The sequence below is a fragment of the Cnephaeus nilssonii genome (genome assembly GCF_951640355.1).
Source record: "Cnephaeus nilssonii genome assembly, chromosome: 11".
NCBI lineage: Eukaryota > Metazoa > Chordata > Mammalia > Chiroptera > Vespertilionidae > Cnephaeus > Cnephaeus nilssonii.
The window spans coordinates 56,103,865-56,120,169 of record NC_137082.1 but is presented as its reverse complement, the minus strand read 5'-3'; the positions used below and the strand labels follow the sequence as shown (position 1 = coordinate 56,120,169).

The window sequence follows — 16,305 nt, the reverse complement described above, 5'->3', positions numbered from 1 at the left end:
AAGTAGAGGCAGAGTGACCACCATCTGCCGGGTCTTTTACCTTCTTCAAGGCCCTTATCCCCCAGGCCTCTACTGACAAAAATAAGATAAAACAACATGCGATTTTGGTTTCCAAGCACAGCCGTAATGAACTAGAATGTTGATATTTTCCAGATGTGTTTTCTCTTGTACAGTGAATCCTCTTTCTTGTGCTGATAAGATGCTGGTGACTCCACATTGTAAAAGGCAGAAAGATAAGACTCGGTTTTCCTTTCACACATCTCCCTTTGAAGTCTAGAGAAACTCCATTAAAAAAAAAGAAGGAAAGGAAGGAAGGGAGGGAGGGAGGGAGAGAAAAGGAAGGAAGGAAGGAAGGAAGGAAGGAAGGAAGGAAGGAAGGAAGGAAGGAAGGAAGGAAGGAAGGAAGGAAGGAAAAAATATTCGGTGAAAGACAATATTTCTCTGAAGGAGGATTTGAAAAGAAGGAAAATAGAAACTCCTTATTTGTCAGCGTTAGCAAAGACAACTCCATGGTTTCCTGAAAACGTTCTTTACTTCTTAACGTCACTTACACAGCTGCCAGTTAGGACGTCACTTAAGTTCCTTCTAGAGAATCTGCTGAGCCCGTCAGAGGACTGCTGAGTCACCCAGACAGGTCTGCACAGTGGCTGTGACCATGAGGCTCGTCAGCTGCTTTCCAGAAAGCAAGTTCTTGGACGGTTACAGCATGGTCCTCTGCCCTGGGCTTTCTGTCACCCGTCAATGGAGCTTCTGTGGCGGAAGCCAGCTCTTAAGTTCTTAGGTCATGTTTCTTCCAGAACATTCCCTGAATCCTACTCATTTGTCCTGCCTTGAAGGCATCCATCTGAAAGGTAACAAAAGGACAGAAATCTGAGTCTCTCTCAGTAAGGCTCTCCTTTATCTCAACATTCCTAGTCGTAGAATGTCTACCTTGCTGCTAAGCGCTGCCCAAGTAGCAGTGACAAAGTAGACTTTCAAAATGTGCATCAAATGTGCACAAGTGTACACACTGTAGCTGTTGTTAGAGTCTAGGAAAATACCCTACAACCAGATTTTCTGTATTTTTGTAATGAAAGCTGCAATAGTGTTCAAAATAGAAATGTCTCAATTGCATTCCAGAAAGTGTAGTTGGTATTACTGGGAAGTCGCAGGTACCAACCAGGGGAGGGTTTCCCCTCAGCACCACAGTCAGTCTGGTGTAGACTCTCGTGAGCACCAGGCAGGAGCTGTGCTCTGCTCTTGTTCCCTGTCCTCAGACTGGACCTTGAGCTTGTATTCTCACTGTCTACACTATGTCACAGACATAGCGATGCTTAGTAGACATCTGAGGATGATGACTATAAAGAGAAGACAAACAAGACATAATCTTTGCCCACCAGGGATTTTTCTTGAAAAAGGAATACTAGCCCTAACCGGTTTGGCTCAGTGGATAGAGCGTCGGCCTGCGGGCTGAAAGGTCCCAGGTTCGATTCCGGTCAAGGACATGTACCTTGGTTGCGAGCACATCCCCAGTAGGAGGTGTGCAGGAAGTAGCTGATCGATGTTTCTAACTCTCTATCCCTCTCTCTTCCTCTCTGTAAAAAATCAATAAAATATGTTTTTTTAAAAAAAGAAAAAGAAAAAGGAATACTAAATCAGAGGCAATGTGGACTTATAGAGAAAGCAGGGATTGTGGAGTAAGATCTCCTAGTTACTTAGTCACTTACAAGCTGTGTAACTCTGGGCCAGTCACTGAATATATCTGAGCCTCAATTTCTTCATCTGTCAAATAGAAGTTGTGAGGCTTAACTGCAGAGATGGTGCAATGCATCTTGCAAAGAACAGGCACTCAATAAATGGAGGCTGTTATTATTGCCATTCAGATAAAAAAATTCAGTTGGTGTGGTATGGAATCAAATAACCAGGGAAGGCTTAGCACAATGGGGTGACAAGACTTGGAGTGGACCTTAAAAGATGGGTGAAATCAAGACAAGAGTAAAGGAGGTTAGCGGCCCAGGCCAAAGGATGATACCATAAACCTTTTGTAGAAAAGGTATTATTGTCAGATTATCCTAGAGCAGTTGCCAGCAAACTCATTAGTCAACAGAGCCAAATATCAACAGTACAACGATTGAAATTTCTTTTGAGAGCCAAATTTTTTAAACTTAAACTTCTTCTAACGCCACTTCTTCAAAATAGACTCGCCCAGGCCGTGGTATTTTGTGGAAGAGCCACACTCAAGGGGCCAAAGAGCCGCATGTGGCTCGGGAGCCGCAGTTTGCCGACCACGGTCCTAGAGAATTAGGCTTTGGGTACTTGAAGAGGGACAACTCTCCAGCTATCACACCTAAAGCACTGATGATCTGAAGAAGAAATCTCTGTTAAGAAACAATCTCCAATAAAGGGGAGCCCATGAAAAAAATCAGACTGCTAGTAACCCTTCTGTGTTTCATGTTTATTTTCCTCATATGAGAACAGTCTACCAGCTGAGGTCTACAGCTATAGACTAAGAGTTTCTAGGGTAAGGAAGGATGGCTCTGTCATTCTTAGAATTTGTGCTGCTAAGTTGGGAGTAAAAACCAACGAAAATGCTGTGTGCTGTTACAGCAAGTGTTGGTTCTGGATCTCCGTCAGCATAGTATTTTTATGCAGAAGCAAGCTGCCAGCTTTGCAACTCTAAAGTGTGTAGGAGCTTTCTACCCAGATCCTGTTTTTAAACACAGACACACACCCCAGTGCATGGAACCAGCTCATTAGCGCTTGTGCGCAGGGCAAGTCACTTCCTTGCTGCACCGAAGAGAAAATTAACAGGTTTTGTTTTTAATGAACATGTATTTTTATTCTACGGGAATCTGCATTATCTGTCTGTGACAGTTCTGTGTTTTTAAAAACTAAAATGGAAGAAAAATTGGAGAGGCTAGAAAATGACTGCCTGTCAGCATATTTAGAGGTTTCTTTGGCTTCCAGGAAAAAAAAAAAAGGCAGGACTTAAGATCCTGTGTGTGGTTTGAGGACAGACGGAGGCATATGTTTTGATTTGAGGATCAGAACTGAACCTAAACTTATAAACAGTCCCTGTTTTATTTTTTAACAGTTTAGCTTTGCTAAAATGCAGAGGAAACATTTTGTTGTTCAGAGTTTCCAGGGATTAGGAGTATGGATGCCCATCAGACAACCCTAAGGTGCAGATTATCATAACTATACCTCTCTGTCCATACAGTCATTTAAAAAAACAGTAATTATTCAACTAGATGTCATACTCTTTGCCAGTGCTGAGGCTTCCCGGGTTTGGGTGGTTTGTACATTTGTTTGCATGACCTCCAGCCCAGCCAGTTCTTCACAGGCCTCAGCAGTCAGCAGGCAGACACTCATTTATTTAAGTAAATGGCATACGTAAATATGAGTTGAACACCTATAAGTACCACACATTGAGCTAAGAGCTGGAGATAAAACTGGATACAAATGTTCCTGCCTTCAAGGATCTTGCAGTAAACAAGCCAGGACAACACAGTCAAGTAAGTTCTGTAATAAACAAGGGACTGCCGGCCAAGGAAATTCAGCAAAGCTCTCCCACAGGCATTGAGCTGAGTCTTGAAGAGCAAGTAGGTCTTAGCTTGGTGAAGAGGCCAGGGAAGAACATTCTAGGTGGAAAGAAGGACACGTGGAAAGGCGAGGGTGAGGAAGAGCATTTGGTGCAGTGTACACATGTCATTATGGCCAGACTGTAGAAGCTTCAGGGACAGCTCAACAGGCTTCTCCGGGGAAGGTGCCAGGAGCCAGGGAGCCGTTTCACGTTAGGTCATTCAGACACATGGGATTGTGCTTCTACTTCCTGATATAAACCAGGAGAATCCTCTCACACAATCGTGTGTGGGTGGAACACTTGATGAATAAAATGAACTGGACCCATTGGCTCACAATTAATATACAAAGGATAGTCATGCTTAAAAAATAAAGTTGTTATTTTAAAAAGCTGTTGAGGGCAAGAAGACTTCATCCTAAGTTGCTAGACGTTGGATCTCACAGGTGTCACTTTCAGAGAAGTCCTTTCTTATTAGACATTATAGAAAGATAAACTTGTATTCATAACCATAGAGAGTTACTGCCTCCTGAGAAAGAATAATAACAGAAGCTTTTATTTAACACTGCATCACTAACTTTCCCTATCATGTGTCATGAAGAGAATGCTTTTTAAAAGGTCTTCTTTGTAAATTTGGGCATCAAAGTGGGAATTGATAAAGTACAGATTCACTCGTCACGAAAGGGAAGCAGGTTTTCAGGTCTCAGTGGTGGAACTCAAGACAGAAAGTGGCAAAAACTCTGGATTTTGCATCTCTTCTATGAAGACTTTGTATAAATGAGCTAGGTGTTCTTTGCCATGAAATCTCCTGCTACTTGAGTCCTACCTGCCAGAGGTGGTTGGGAGTATGATGAGTAATGATCCCAGTGTTATGGAAATTAAAGGTGCTCCTCGACTTATGAAGATCGCGTTACATCCGGATAAGCCCATCAAAAGTTGGAAATGCATTTAATACGCCTTATGTACTTTACACCTGCTCAGACCACTTACATCAGCTTACGCTTGGGCAAAATCCTCTAACACAATGAGTACGCTGTGCAGTACTGGCTGTTTATCCTGGAGAGTTCATGGCTGGCTGGGAGCCATAGCAGCATCATGAGCTATCTTACCACATATTGCTGGCCCAGGAAAGACCAAAATTCTAAGTACAGTTTCTACTGAGTGCATATCACTTTCGCACCATCATAGAGTCAGAGACCATCTATCTAGGAAACAATCCAGGTAGAGGACTTGTATAAATACATAAAAATTTACAAATCAGTTTCAAACAATTTCTAAAACTACTACAGCAATACCAAATCACGAGAAGAATTAAAATCATACAATTCTCAGGCTTGCAAGTAAATTGCCACTGGGTTTTAAGATAAGTAACTCACTTTTCTGAAAGAATGGCGTTTTCCTCATACAGTATTTGATTTCATTTATACTCTTTGTTTCAGTCTGTTTCCTTTATTCTGTAATGAAATGCTCTCTTGTTGAAACTGAAAAATAATATTTAATCAGATATGTGTACTAATGAATTGATTTCCCAATCTTAGTTGTAGAGAAAATGGACAATGTGACAGGGGGCATGGAGACATCTCGCCAAACCTATGATGACAAGCTCACAGCAGTGGAAAGCGACCTGAAAAAATTAGGTAATCTGTTTGAGAGTGAACCACAAGGTCAAATCCCCTGACTCCACTTTTATAAATGACCACAGCTTTTTAGAATGATGCTAATATAAACTCACATTCACCCGAAAGGACATGAAGTTTTTGTATTGTGTGTTGAATCTTTCCTCATGATTTAATTCAGACTTTTAATTTTAAAAATAAGGGCCAATTTCGGAGTTGAATCCCCCAAAGAACACTATTATGTGCCCAAAATATCTGAAGGCCAATCCTGATCAGAAAGAACCACAAATACAAAGCTCATTTATAAAATGCTCAGTAAATTCCTATTTGAATTATAGAAGAATCTCTGCATTGAAGAATTACAGAGATTAATTTTAAAAATAAATGATTCTAGCCTATTCTATCCTTTGATTTTTGTTTTCATTTTTAAAAAAGGAATTTTGGTGACTTTAACAAACAATAGGTTATTCCCTTCTGACACGCTGCCTGATGGGCTAGAGCAGTGGTCGGCAAACTCATTAGTCAACAGAGCCAAATATCAACAGTACAACGATTGAAATTTCTTTTGAGAGCCAAATTTTTTAAACTTCTTGTAACGCCACTTCTTCAAAATAGACTCGCCCAGGCCGTGGTATTTTGTGGAAGAGCCACACTCAAGGGGCCAAAGAGCCACATGTGGCTCGTAAGCCGCAGTTTGCTGACCACTGGTCTAGAGTCAGGTAAATACTCATTCCCTTTTTTTAAAAAAAAAAGTCCTGGTCTTAGCACCCTTTCCAGGTCCCCAGGAACCAATCCCATATAATCCCATATAATAAAAGCATAATATGCTAAGTGTCTGGTCGACCGGGTGGCAGTTCAACCAATCAAAGCATAATATGCTAATGATATGCTAAGGCCGCTCAACCACTCGCTATGATGTGCACTCACCACCAGGGGGCAGATGCTCTGACCAGTAGGTGAGCTTGCTGCTGGTGTACAGCCAATCGGGACTGAGCGAGATGGGTTAGACACACCCTGGAGCCCTCTCACGGTCCCTCCCTGGCTGGCCAACCTCCTGCATCCCTCCCTGGCCCCGATGGGTTCCCTTGGCCTGGCCTGCACCCTCTTACAATCCCAGACCCCTCGGGGAATGTTGGAGAGCTGGTTTCAGCCCGATCCCTCGGGCCAGGCCGAGGGACCCCACTGGTGCACGAATTCGTGCACCAGGCCTCTAGTTTTGATATATTTGTGGCTACACTTGAAACCCATATAATTTTATTTACCAATGTCACCCCAATACATTTAATTTTAAAATAGATATGTGGATTTTACTAATGCAGAGCAGTCTGCGTATACCACAGGTTTCATATCTAAACCACAAGGCATACTAGTTAAGTCTCTTTAGAATCTTTGACCTCACCTGAACACTTCTCCGTATCACCAATCTAAGTAACAAACATATCTTATTTCAGGGGACCAAACTGGGGAAAAAGCTGTAAGCACCAATTCAGAACTCTCCACCTTCAGATCAGACATTCTGGATCTTAAACAACAGCTTCGTGAGATCACAGAAAAGACCACCAAGAACAAAGATAGGCTGGAGAAGTTACAGGCAAGTGGGGATGCACTGGTGGACAGGCAGAGTCAACTGAAAGAAACTTTGGAGAATAACTCTTTCTTCATCACCACTGTAAACAAAACCCTGCAGGCGTATAATGGCTATGTTACGAATCTGCAACAAGATACCAGCGTGCTGCAGGGCAACCTGCAGAGTCAAATGTATTCTCATAATGTGGTCATTATGAACCTCAACAACCTAAACTTGACCCAGGTGCAGCAGAGGAACCTCATCACTAACCTGCAGCAGTCCGTGGATGACACGAGCCAGGCTATCCAACGAATCAAGAACGACTTCCAAAATCTGCAGCAGGTTTTTCTTCAAGCCAAGAAGGACACCGATTGGTTGAAGGAGAAAGTCCAGAGCTTGCAGATGCTGGCTGCCAATAACTCTGCCTTGGCCAAAGCCAACAATGACACCCTGGAGGATATGAACAGCCAGCTCAGCTCATTCACAGGTCAGATGGACAACATCACCACGGCCTCACAAGCCAACGAGCAGAACCTGAAAGACCTGCAGGACATACACAAGGACGCGGAGAACAGAACAGCCATCAAGTTCAGCCAGCTGGAGGAACGCTTCCAGCTCTTTGAAACAGATATTGTAAACATCATTAGCAACATCAGTTACACAGCCCACCACCTGCGGACGCTGACCAGCAATCTGAATGAAGTCAGGACCACTTGCACAGATACCCTGACCAAACACACGGATGACCTGACCTCCTTGAATAATACACTGGCCAATATCCGTTTGGATTCTGTTTCTCTCAGGATGCAACAAGATATGATGAGATCGAGATTAGACACTGAAGTAGCGAACTTATCAGTGATTATGGAAGAAATGAAGCTTGTGGACTCCAAACATGGTCAGCTCATCAAGAATTTTACAATACTACAAGGTGAGTGGTAATTCTGAATTTATTTTTGTACCCGTTGTCTATTGCTGTATAACAAATTACTCGAAAACTTGGCCATTTAAAACAAGGAACGCTTATTTTCTCATAGTTTCTGAGGATCAGGAATTCAGGAGCAGCTTGACTGAGTGGTTCTGGGTCGGTATCTGTCACGAGGTTGTAGTCAAGGTATTGGCCAGGGCTACAGTTGTCTGAAGCCATAAGTGGGCCTGGAGCACCTGCTTCCAAGATGGCTCACATGACTCTTGGTAGGAGGCCTTAGTTCCTCACTATGGAAAATGCGTGCGTGTCCCCACACAATAGCTGGTTGCCTCCAGAGCAAGTGATCCAAGAGAAAGAGAAAGAAAAAGAGCCACAATGCTTTTTTATGATCTAGCCTCAGAAGTCACTTACCATCACTTCTCCCATATTCTGTTCTTTAGGAATGAGTGACTCAGCCCAACCTTCACTCAAGGGGGTGGGGTGGCGAATTGAATTCCATGTCTTGAGATGAGGTGTAACTAAGAACTTGTAGACAATGCTCAAAGGTGCTCCATCAAATATTTCTTGAATAGAAGATTGGTTAATTTGTATTTTATTAGTGCCTAGCTATTTCAATGCTATTATAAACTGGACTTCTTTGGAAGCAAGAGTAATTCTTTTAGGTCACACCGCTATCATTAAGAGACTCCTTCAGTGTCAGAAACATGTAAGGATGACCATCCCAACAAAGATTGGAGAAGAGATTAAGAGGATACTTTGTGAGCCTTCAGGGAAGCAGCAATCATTAGAATGCGATCACTAAGAAGGCGGGTGAACCTAACATTTCTTCACATTAACAGGCTTATTAGCTTGATTAAAGTAGTGCGATGAAAAATAGCATGCCTAGATTTCACCAAGAACTAGATAGAGGCTCCACCCTCTCTATGGAGGACCCAGGGCCTTGCCCCACACCCTTCCTTCAGGAGCATTTTCCTGGCCTCTCTCTCTTCTAAGCTCCAAGAGCCCTTCTATTGCCTCTGTAACCTGTTTCCTGAGCCCATTTCTTCTTCTGCTCACTTCTACCTCTTACAAAAACAAGTCACAAGATGGAGAAATAGGTGCTGGATTATAGCACCGTTAGATGGATTTATTAGTTGTATGTTCTGTGCTACATAGCAAATTACTACAAACTCAGAAGCTTACTATAACACCCATTTCTTATCTCAGTTTCCGTGGGTTCGGTGTCTGGTTAGGTGGGTCCTTTGCTTAGGGTCTGACCAGGCTGCCGTCTCATGGAGGAGCTACAGTTTGATCCAAGGCTTAACTGGGGAAAGATCCATTTCCACACTCCCTCGGGTTCTTGGCAGAATTTATCTCCAAGTCAGAAACTGTAAGACTGAAGTTCCTGGGTTTTGAGGGGGGGTGGTGGTGGAGGGGGTCGGCCGTCAGCCAGAGACCACTCTCGGCGCCTAGAGGCCACCACATTCCATGTGACTACCTGAAAACATTGCAGTTTCTTCAAAGCCAGCAATAGTGTCTGTGTCCCGCCAGTCTGCTCAGATGTTGTCTTAAACAATGTAACGTAGTCAGGGGAGTGACATCCCATCACCTTTGCCATAATCCGTTGATCAGGTTCCACATTCAAGGGGGAGGGATTACATAAGGGCATGAGTCATTGGGGGTCACCCCAGGGTGTGTCTGCCACACTGGTTGAATGAATATAAAGAGTGATAGTTAATGGGCCCCTGTGCGCCTGGAGGCAGGTCTGGATGGCAGATGGCAGGGTCCTGTTCAACAGCTTTGTCAGTGACTAGTGTGAGGATATGGATGACCTGGTAATCCAATACTTGTTGACATGAAACTGTATATACTAACTAATGGATGATAGAATCATAATTCAAAATGATCTGGAGAGGATGGAACTGTAAAACAATGCCAGCAAAATGAAATAGGGAACATCTGTAAAGTTCTGCTTGTAGATGGAACCAAACACAAATGTTAATGGGTAGCATGGCTTAGAGGAAATATGCATGGAAAGCAAGGGGTTTTCGTTGACAGTAAGCAACTAATGTGTCTACCAGGGAAGCTAATGTGATCTTTGACTATATTAATGAAAATGTGATATCCAGAACAAGGGAGATGAAACTCCATTCAGTATGGCAAGACCACCCCTGGGGAATATGGTATACTTGGGAGAGCCCCTTTCAAGAGGGACATTCATAGACCAGCATACTTAGAAAAGGAACCATGAGCTGTAAGGAAGGACTGAGGGACCTGGGAATTTTAATCTATAAGAGAGGCTGCTTAATGGAGAACAAGGCAGTTGTCTGCATGATTTAAAAGGCTATCATGTGGAAGGGATTTTTTTCCTTTTAAAAAATAATATGTTTTGATTGATTTCTGAGAGAGGAAGGAAGAGGGAAAGAGAAAATATCCCCACTGGGGATGGAGCCTGTAACCTACGGCATGCACTCTGACCGGGAATCGAACTGGTGACTCCTTGTGCATGGGTCTATGCTCAACCACTGAGCAACACGGGCTGGGCATGTAAAAGGGGTTTTAAATGACATCCAAGGAGCTCCTAGCACATCTGCTCTTCTCGGGGAGGCATGAGAGTTAGTGGGTGAGAACAGGAGCTCTGGAATGGGATAGACCTGGGTGCAAGTACCAAGTTCCTCATCCTCTCTGTGCCTCTATTTCCCCACCTGTGTCTACCTTTTAGACTCATGAGGACTTAATGCCATAATGTCAATAAAGCACTGGCAGGGGGTTAGCTAATATTCATACCCAAGTTCAGTTCCTATCCAAGATTCCCTTCTACTGTAGCACTAGCCAACCTATCACAGTAGAGAACAGTAGTTTTATGTGCACAAAGAATGAAATTGTACAGACAGGGTTAACATTGAGTTGGGTCCAATTACTGCTGGCTCTCTGGTGCCCAGCCCTGGAATCAGTCTCAGGTGTCACCAACAGCCAGCTTTCACTCATTTTTAAATCCATGTTTATTGAGTGTCTGTGATATGCCAGTCACGCTGCTGAGCACTTGGATAAATTGTCTGCTTTCATTGTTACATCTCTTTAAGCTAAGAATGATCAGCACTCCCACTGCAGGGGAGGGAACGGAGGCCCAGAGAGCCTGAGTAACTTACCTAAGGTCAAGGAGCTAGTAAATGGCAGACTGTGCTAAACTCAGGTCTGTCAAGCTCCTAGGCCTTTGCCTCCAATGACACCCTGCTGCCCTGCGACGACTCGGAACAGATGACCTATTCAGGGAGGTTGAGATGCAAGAGTTTCTTTTCAGGAGAGCAATTGATTAAGGCCTCAGTAAGGGTTTGGCATTTGAGCTGGACCTTGGGAGGCTGCAGGATAGGGGACAAAGCAAAGTGGACCAGGCAGGAGGCCAACCCCACCACTTCTTGATACACTTCCTCAGAAGACTGCTTATCTGGGATCCTGGAGAACAGGCATTTGAAGGCATAGAAGCAAACTGGCCAATTGGCAAGAAACAGTAATTTAAATGCCCCTCCTCTATAGACAGGGAGCTTCCATGACTCTCCAGAAGCCTGTCTTAAACATGAGATTGAGAAGCAAACTTTTCTTCAGAATAATTGCCAAATGATACCTATTAAATTTCTTTTTACTTTAATATATATTTTTATTGATTTCAGAGAGGAAGTGAGAGGGCGAGATAGAAACATCAGTGATGAGAAAGAATCATTGATTGGCTGCCGCCTGCACGCCCCCCTACTGGGGATTGAGCCCACAACCCGGGCGTGTGCCCTTGACCAGCATCGAACCCGAACCCTTCAGTCCTGAGGCCAACGCTCTATCCACTGAGCCAAACCAGCTAGGGCCAATTTCCTTTTAATTTGTGCATTCCATTTCACCTCAGTGAGGCAGAAATGACTTTTTCAAGTTGTAGGTGTTAAATAAGTGTTTGATTAATTTAATTACAGTCAAAGTAGATTTTTAAGTGAGAAGAAAGATACGTCGGATTACATTACTATTTTCCTCTGTTCTTCCAACCTTACCACTCATGGTTCTAAAACTGAGTCTCCAAGATTTTTGCTAGCACTAAGAACTAAAGTGGTTTCTCTGCTTTCTGTTAAGCACCAGCAGTCATGTTGGAAAACCAATTGGCAAGTTATTCCAGGGGCAGGCCTGCAGTTTGGTTGCAAAGCAGAAACAGCACAGTGATTTCAAGTCTCTGTCCTCACTGAACTGCTTGGTTCCAGGATTCGGGTGTTCCAGGCTCCCAGCTGGAGTCTGGGGAACATGAGGAGGCTTTGCTGGCAGTGCGAACAGGGGCTGCTCAGGGCTCATACTCGGGCATTTCGGGAGCTTGTGATGGCTTTACCAGCAACACGGGCATCCTGGCATTTCAGATCCTGAGCCAGGGAGCCACCCACTTGGCCTTGAAAGCAAATCTCAGCATTGCTCTTGTGTGGGACATCCCCATGTAGCACAACCATTCTCTCGGCTGAACTCAAGTTATTACTGCACAAGCTCGTAAATACTCCCACATCATTTATCCCAGTGTTTTTGGTTTTAAAGCACTAAAGGTAGCTTACATTTTATTTCATTTTATTTTCACTTCAACCACCACCCAATAAAAGTTTCAAGTGAGACCTAAAAACCTGGGATCATCCAGATGCTAATAAAACAAGACCAGCATCCCAGGTCCTGGAGGGGAAGATATATCCCTGGCATGAATAATCTCCTTTTAACGGGGATCCAGCACTGACTTTTAACATGGGCTTGGCTCTTTTTCTCAGTCATTTCTTTAAAAGAAATAGCAAGTTTTTAAGTTTTAATGAGCCAAGTATTGTCTTAATGAGCAAAGTATATGAATGATCAATCCCCTTACGTATGGGACACCTACAGTACACTGTCAAAGCCCAGCCTCTGAAGGCAGAGCCAGCTTCCTGTTGCAGCTCTGTGATGGGTTTCCTGAGGCTGAGCAGCTGTGGACGGAGACATTGGTGACCGTGTGCATGCTAGGATTTTATCCACAGCATAAATATTAAACCTTATCTTAGATAACCTATTTGTGATGGATCTAGTGCTTCAAACGAAAAAAGCGGTTTTTATTCTAACCTTGATTTGAACAAAGAGCTTGGCGCCTCGGGCCCTGAGTGTCCTCAAATGTGCTGTGGGAATTATATGTCATAAAGGTCAGGTAGCATAACGGATGTGCAAGTGCCTGGAAAACTGTCATTCACTATACAGAATCCTGGTGTGTTTGAGTGAAGTTCCCTGTCAACCCTGAGAACTTAAGACAGTCCTACGTTAAGTGAGCTGCTTTATGAGATGAGCAGGTATTTGCCTCCCCGCCCTGCCCCCTGCCTTTTTCAGGGAGAACTGCTGTTTCCTTTTTCTGGTAGAAAATGAGTCTTTTTTTTCTTCTCTTCCTTGCCAATGCAGTGGTCCACCTAGCTTCCCCCTCTTGCCCACCTTCCCTATTTGCATTATTAGACTAACAAACTGGAAAAAGTGAAACTGACCCTCCCTAGGCCTGGCCCCGAGAGCACTTTCCCACCAAGACTTCCTGTCTCTGAGCTGGTCCATGATGAGCAAGGCTCAGCCCTCAGGACAGCAGGGTTCCTGCAGCACCGGTGAAGAGGACAGGCACACCAGGTGGATGCAACAGAGGAAGAGCCTCTCTGGTGTGGTTATCAGGACAGTACCCCTCAACACATGATAGCATTTTTTTTTCTAATTCAACTATTTAGGTATCCCACAATACCTTATATGGTGCTTGTCATATAACAGGTCATTAATAAATATTTGTCCAATAAGTGGAAAAAAGAGAAAATAAGTGGGAGGGAATCTTGATCCCAAGCTGCCCAGTTTTTGCTGGTGACACATGGTCCCAGTGGACTAGGAGAACCCAGTTCGATGGTGGGAGTCGTGCTGATGCTGCTGCATGAAGTTGTCCCTTCCCCTACAACCTCAGCGAGTACCAGAAAGTTGTGTGCCTAAGACAGTGATGGCGAACCTATGACACGCGTGTCAGCACTGACATGCGTAGCCATTTCTGATGACAGCGGCCGCATGCCGAGGATGAAACATTTGCTGCTCCTGAGGATGAAACATTTGCGAAATAATGTTTTTTTCCTCAAAGTGACACACTACCCGAGTTATGCTCAGTTTTTTGGCGAAGTTTGACACACCAGGCTCAAAAGGTTGCCCATCACTGGCCTAAGAGCTACTCTGAATGCTTGGAGCGGGAGGGGGGAGCTTAGAAAGAAACATTTCTGTTAAAAAAGAAAAAAAAAATACTGTCAACAATAGTATGGTAAAACAGTAAGCAATCCTTAATGTATATATTTTGTATGTCTAGATCTTTTTAAATTGGAAGTTTTATAAAAGGATGAAATTGTCACTGTCACTTACAATGGATTTCATGTTGTGCCATTTATATTTTTGTTTTAGGTCCTCCTGGTCCCCGGGGTCCGAAAGGTGACAGAGGTGCGCAGGGCCCCCCTGGTCCCACTGGCAACAAGGGACAGAAGGGAGAGAAAGGGGAGCCTGGTCCGCCCGGCCCTGCCGGTGAGAGGGGCCCCATTGGGCCGGTCGGCCCCCCTGGAGAGCGAGGCAGCAAAGGCTCCAAAGGCTCTCAGGGCGCCAAAGGCTCCCGGGGGTCTCCAGGGAAGCCCGGCCCTCAAGGACCCAATGGGGACCCAGGCCCTCAAGGCCCACCAGGCAAGGACGGACTCCCCGGCCCCCAGGGCCCTCCTGGCTTCCAGGGACTACAGGGCACCGTGGGGGAGCCCGGGGTGCCTGGACCGCGGGGGCTGCCGGGCTTGCCTGGGGTGCCAGGCATGCCAGGCCCCAAGGGCCCCCCTGGCCCTCCAGGCCCATCAGGAGCAGCAGTGCCCCTGGCCCTGCAGAACGAGCCAACCACAGCACCTGAGGCCAATGGTAAGTCTGAGCCCGCCCTGGCACCAGGGGACAGGGGCAGCGTGTGCCCTCCATGCTCCCCCCACACCCACGGGGGAGGCACGGGGCTCTGCTCTCTCACAGGCGCGTGTAGACATGACAGGTTCTCTAGCCCTTGTTTATTTAACTGAGTCGGCCCTCAGGGACAAACTTGTCCCCAGACATTTCCTTCATCAAAGTCCAAGGCTGGCCACTCCCGACCCATCCCGTCCTCACTTTATGCCCTTCCCCTGGGGACAGACGTCCCTCACTTAACGTGCAGGCGGGACTTTCTGTTACTGAAGCCCAGATTTCATGTCTTCCGTGAAGGTATTATGGTGACTTCTAGCCCTTTTCATAATTAAACCTTTGGTAAAATCTTAAATGCTGGGTTTGTAACCAAGCCTATTTTTCTCTCCTTTGACCTACACCCGATTCCACTTGATTTCCTTCAGTACAACTCAGGTCATCTTTGCTGTTCTGTGAGCCCGATTAGGTTCCGGGTTCTCCCATGCGGTTGTCTATAGGTTCCATATGACTCCTGTGCCTGCACTGCCTTTGGCTGTTGTTTCTGTCATTGTAAGGACTAATCTGGATGCAGAAGAACAAAGCCCAGATATTTTCCAGATTATGTAGTTTAAACCGTAATTGCAGCTCCCTGTACTTGTCCTTGCTCCCAGCATGTCCGGGCTCCGCACGCGGACACAGGCTGCTCCTGGCCTGCGAGGGAAGGAGGGCCGGGGCTGTGGCCTGTGAGCACACAGCTGCCAGCAGACAGGGGACCGGGGCCGGGCAGGTGGGGTCCTGTTTTGTTTTTAATCAGTGTTTCGAACCTTTGCACTCCTAGGCTGCCCGCCTCACTGGAAGAACTTCACAGACAAATGCTACTATTTTTCGGTCGAGAAAGAAATTTTTGAGGATGCGAAACTTTTCTGTGAAGACAAGTCTTCACATCTCGTTTTCATAAACACAAGAGAGGAACAGGTATGTTTGCAGCATACTTAGAGTTGGGGAAAACTATAATTTAGGGATAGTTTACATTTGGAAATTGCATGCTTACTGGGGAGTCAAAGATATCAAGAATTCGTGGTCGCATAGAAACAGAAGGCTGTATTATGGAGATTTGGGCTTTATCCAGTGACAAGAAGCATTTCTGGCATGGGAATTGTATCCTCCTGCTTCCACCTGGAAGATTGCTGTCCATCCTGGGAGACGTGTGTCTCCTCCTGGTGGCTGTCAAGAGCAGTAACGCAGAAGAGAAGCCTGCGGGCTGGCACCGGGCACCTGAAGAGAGAGAGGCAAAGGCATGAGCACCGTAGGGGTAGAGTGAGGTGTAAGGGACCAGACAGGTGGCCCCAGCAGGGTCAGGAAGAGCAGACAAGGCCGTAGGGACAGAGCCCACACGAGCTAGTGATGGTGAGCACTCAGTAGGCCCTTACTGTGTGCCAGGCACCATGCAAGCCATTTTCTCCTTTAAACTTCACAACAACCCTCCTGAGGCCTCATAAGGTTTAAATGATTTAGTCATGGGATGGCAAATAAATGCAGAGCTGAGCCTGAAAGCGAGGTCCATCTGGCAATGCCGATGCTCTTTCTTCGGTGCCACACTGTTCCAGTGGCCTCCTTCCTTTTCCCTAAGTATCTCCAGCAAACACCACCCGGAAAACAGACGCTTCCCATAGTAACTGACTGGGAATGAGCATATAATCAGGTGCCTGGGCTTTAGGATATACAG

The 16,305-nt window shown here is 45.2% G+C and overlaps 1 protein-coding gene and 1 long non-coding RNA gene across 3 annotated transcripts in view; one reads left to right on the top strand and one right to left on the bottom strand.

Annotated features, from left to right (window-relative positions):
- COLEC12 (collectin subfamily member 12) overlaps positions 1-16,305 on the top strand; it is a 176,708-nt gene that overhangs the window by 141,086 nt on the left and 19,317 nt on the right. The window contains exons 4-7 of the mRNA XM_079785044.1: positions 5,098-5,196; positions 6,627-7,673; positions 14,085-14,573; positions 15,418-15,554. Of these exons, the coding sequence (XP_079641170.1) occupies positions 5,098-5,196; positions 6,627-7,673; positions 14,085-14,573; positions 15,418-15,554 (1,772 nt within the window). The remainder of the gene's footprint in view (positions 1-5,097; positions 5,197-6,626; positions 7,674-14,084; positions 14,574-15,417; positions 15,555-16,305) is intronic.
- The window catches only part of LOC307107667, a 63,739-nt gene continuing 62,998 nt past the window's right edge, over positions 15,565-16,305 (bottom strand). For both annotated transcript variants that reach the window (XR_013814245.1, XR_013814246.1), the window contains one exon: positions 15,565-15,854. This is a non-coding gene — a long non-coding RNA (uncharacterized lncRNA). The remainder of the gene's footprint in view (positions 15,855-16,305) is intronic.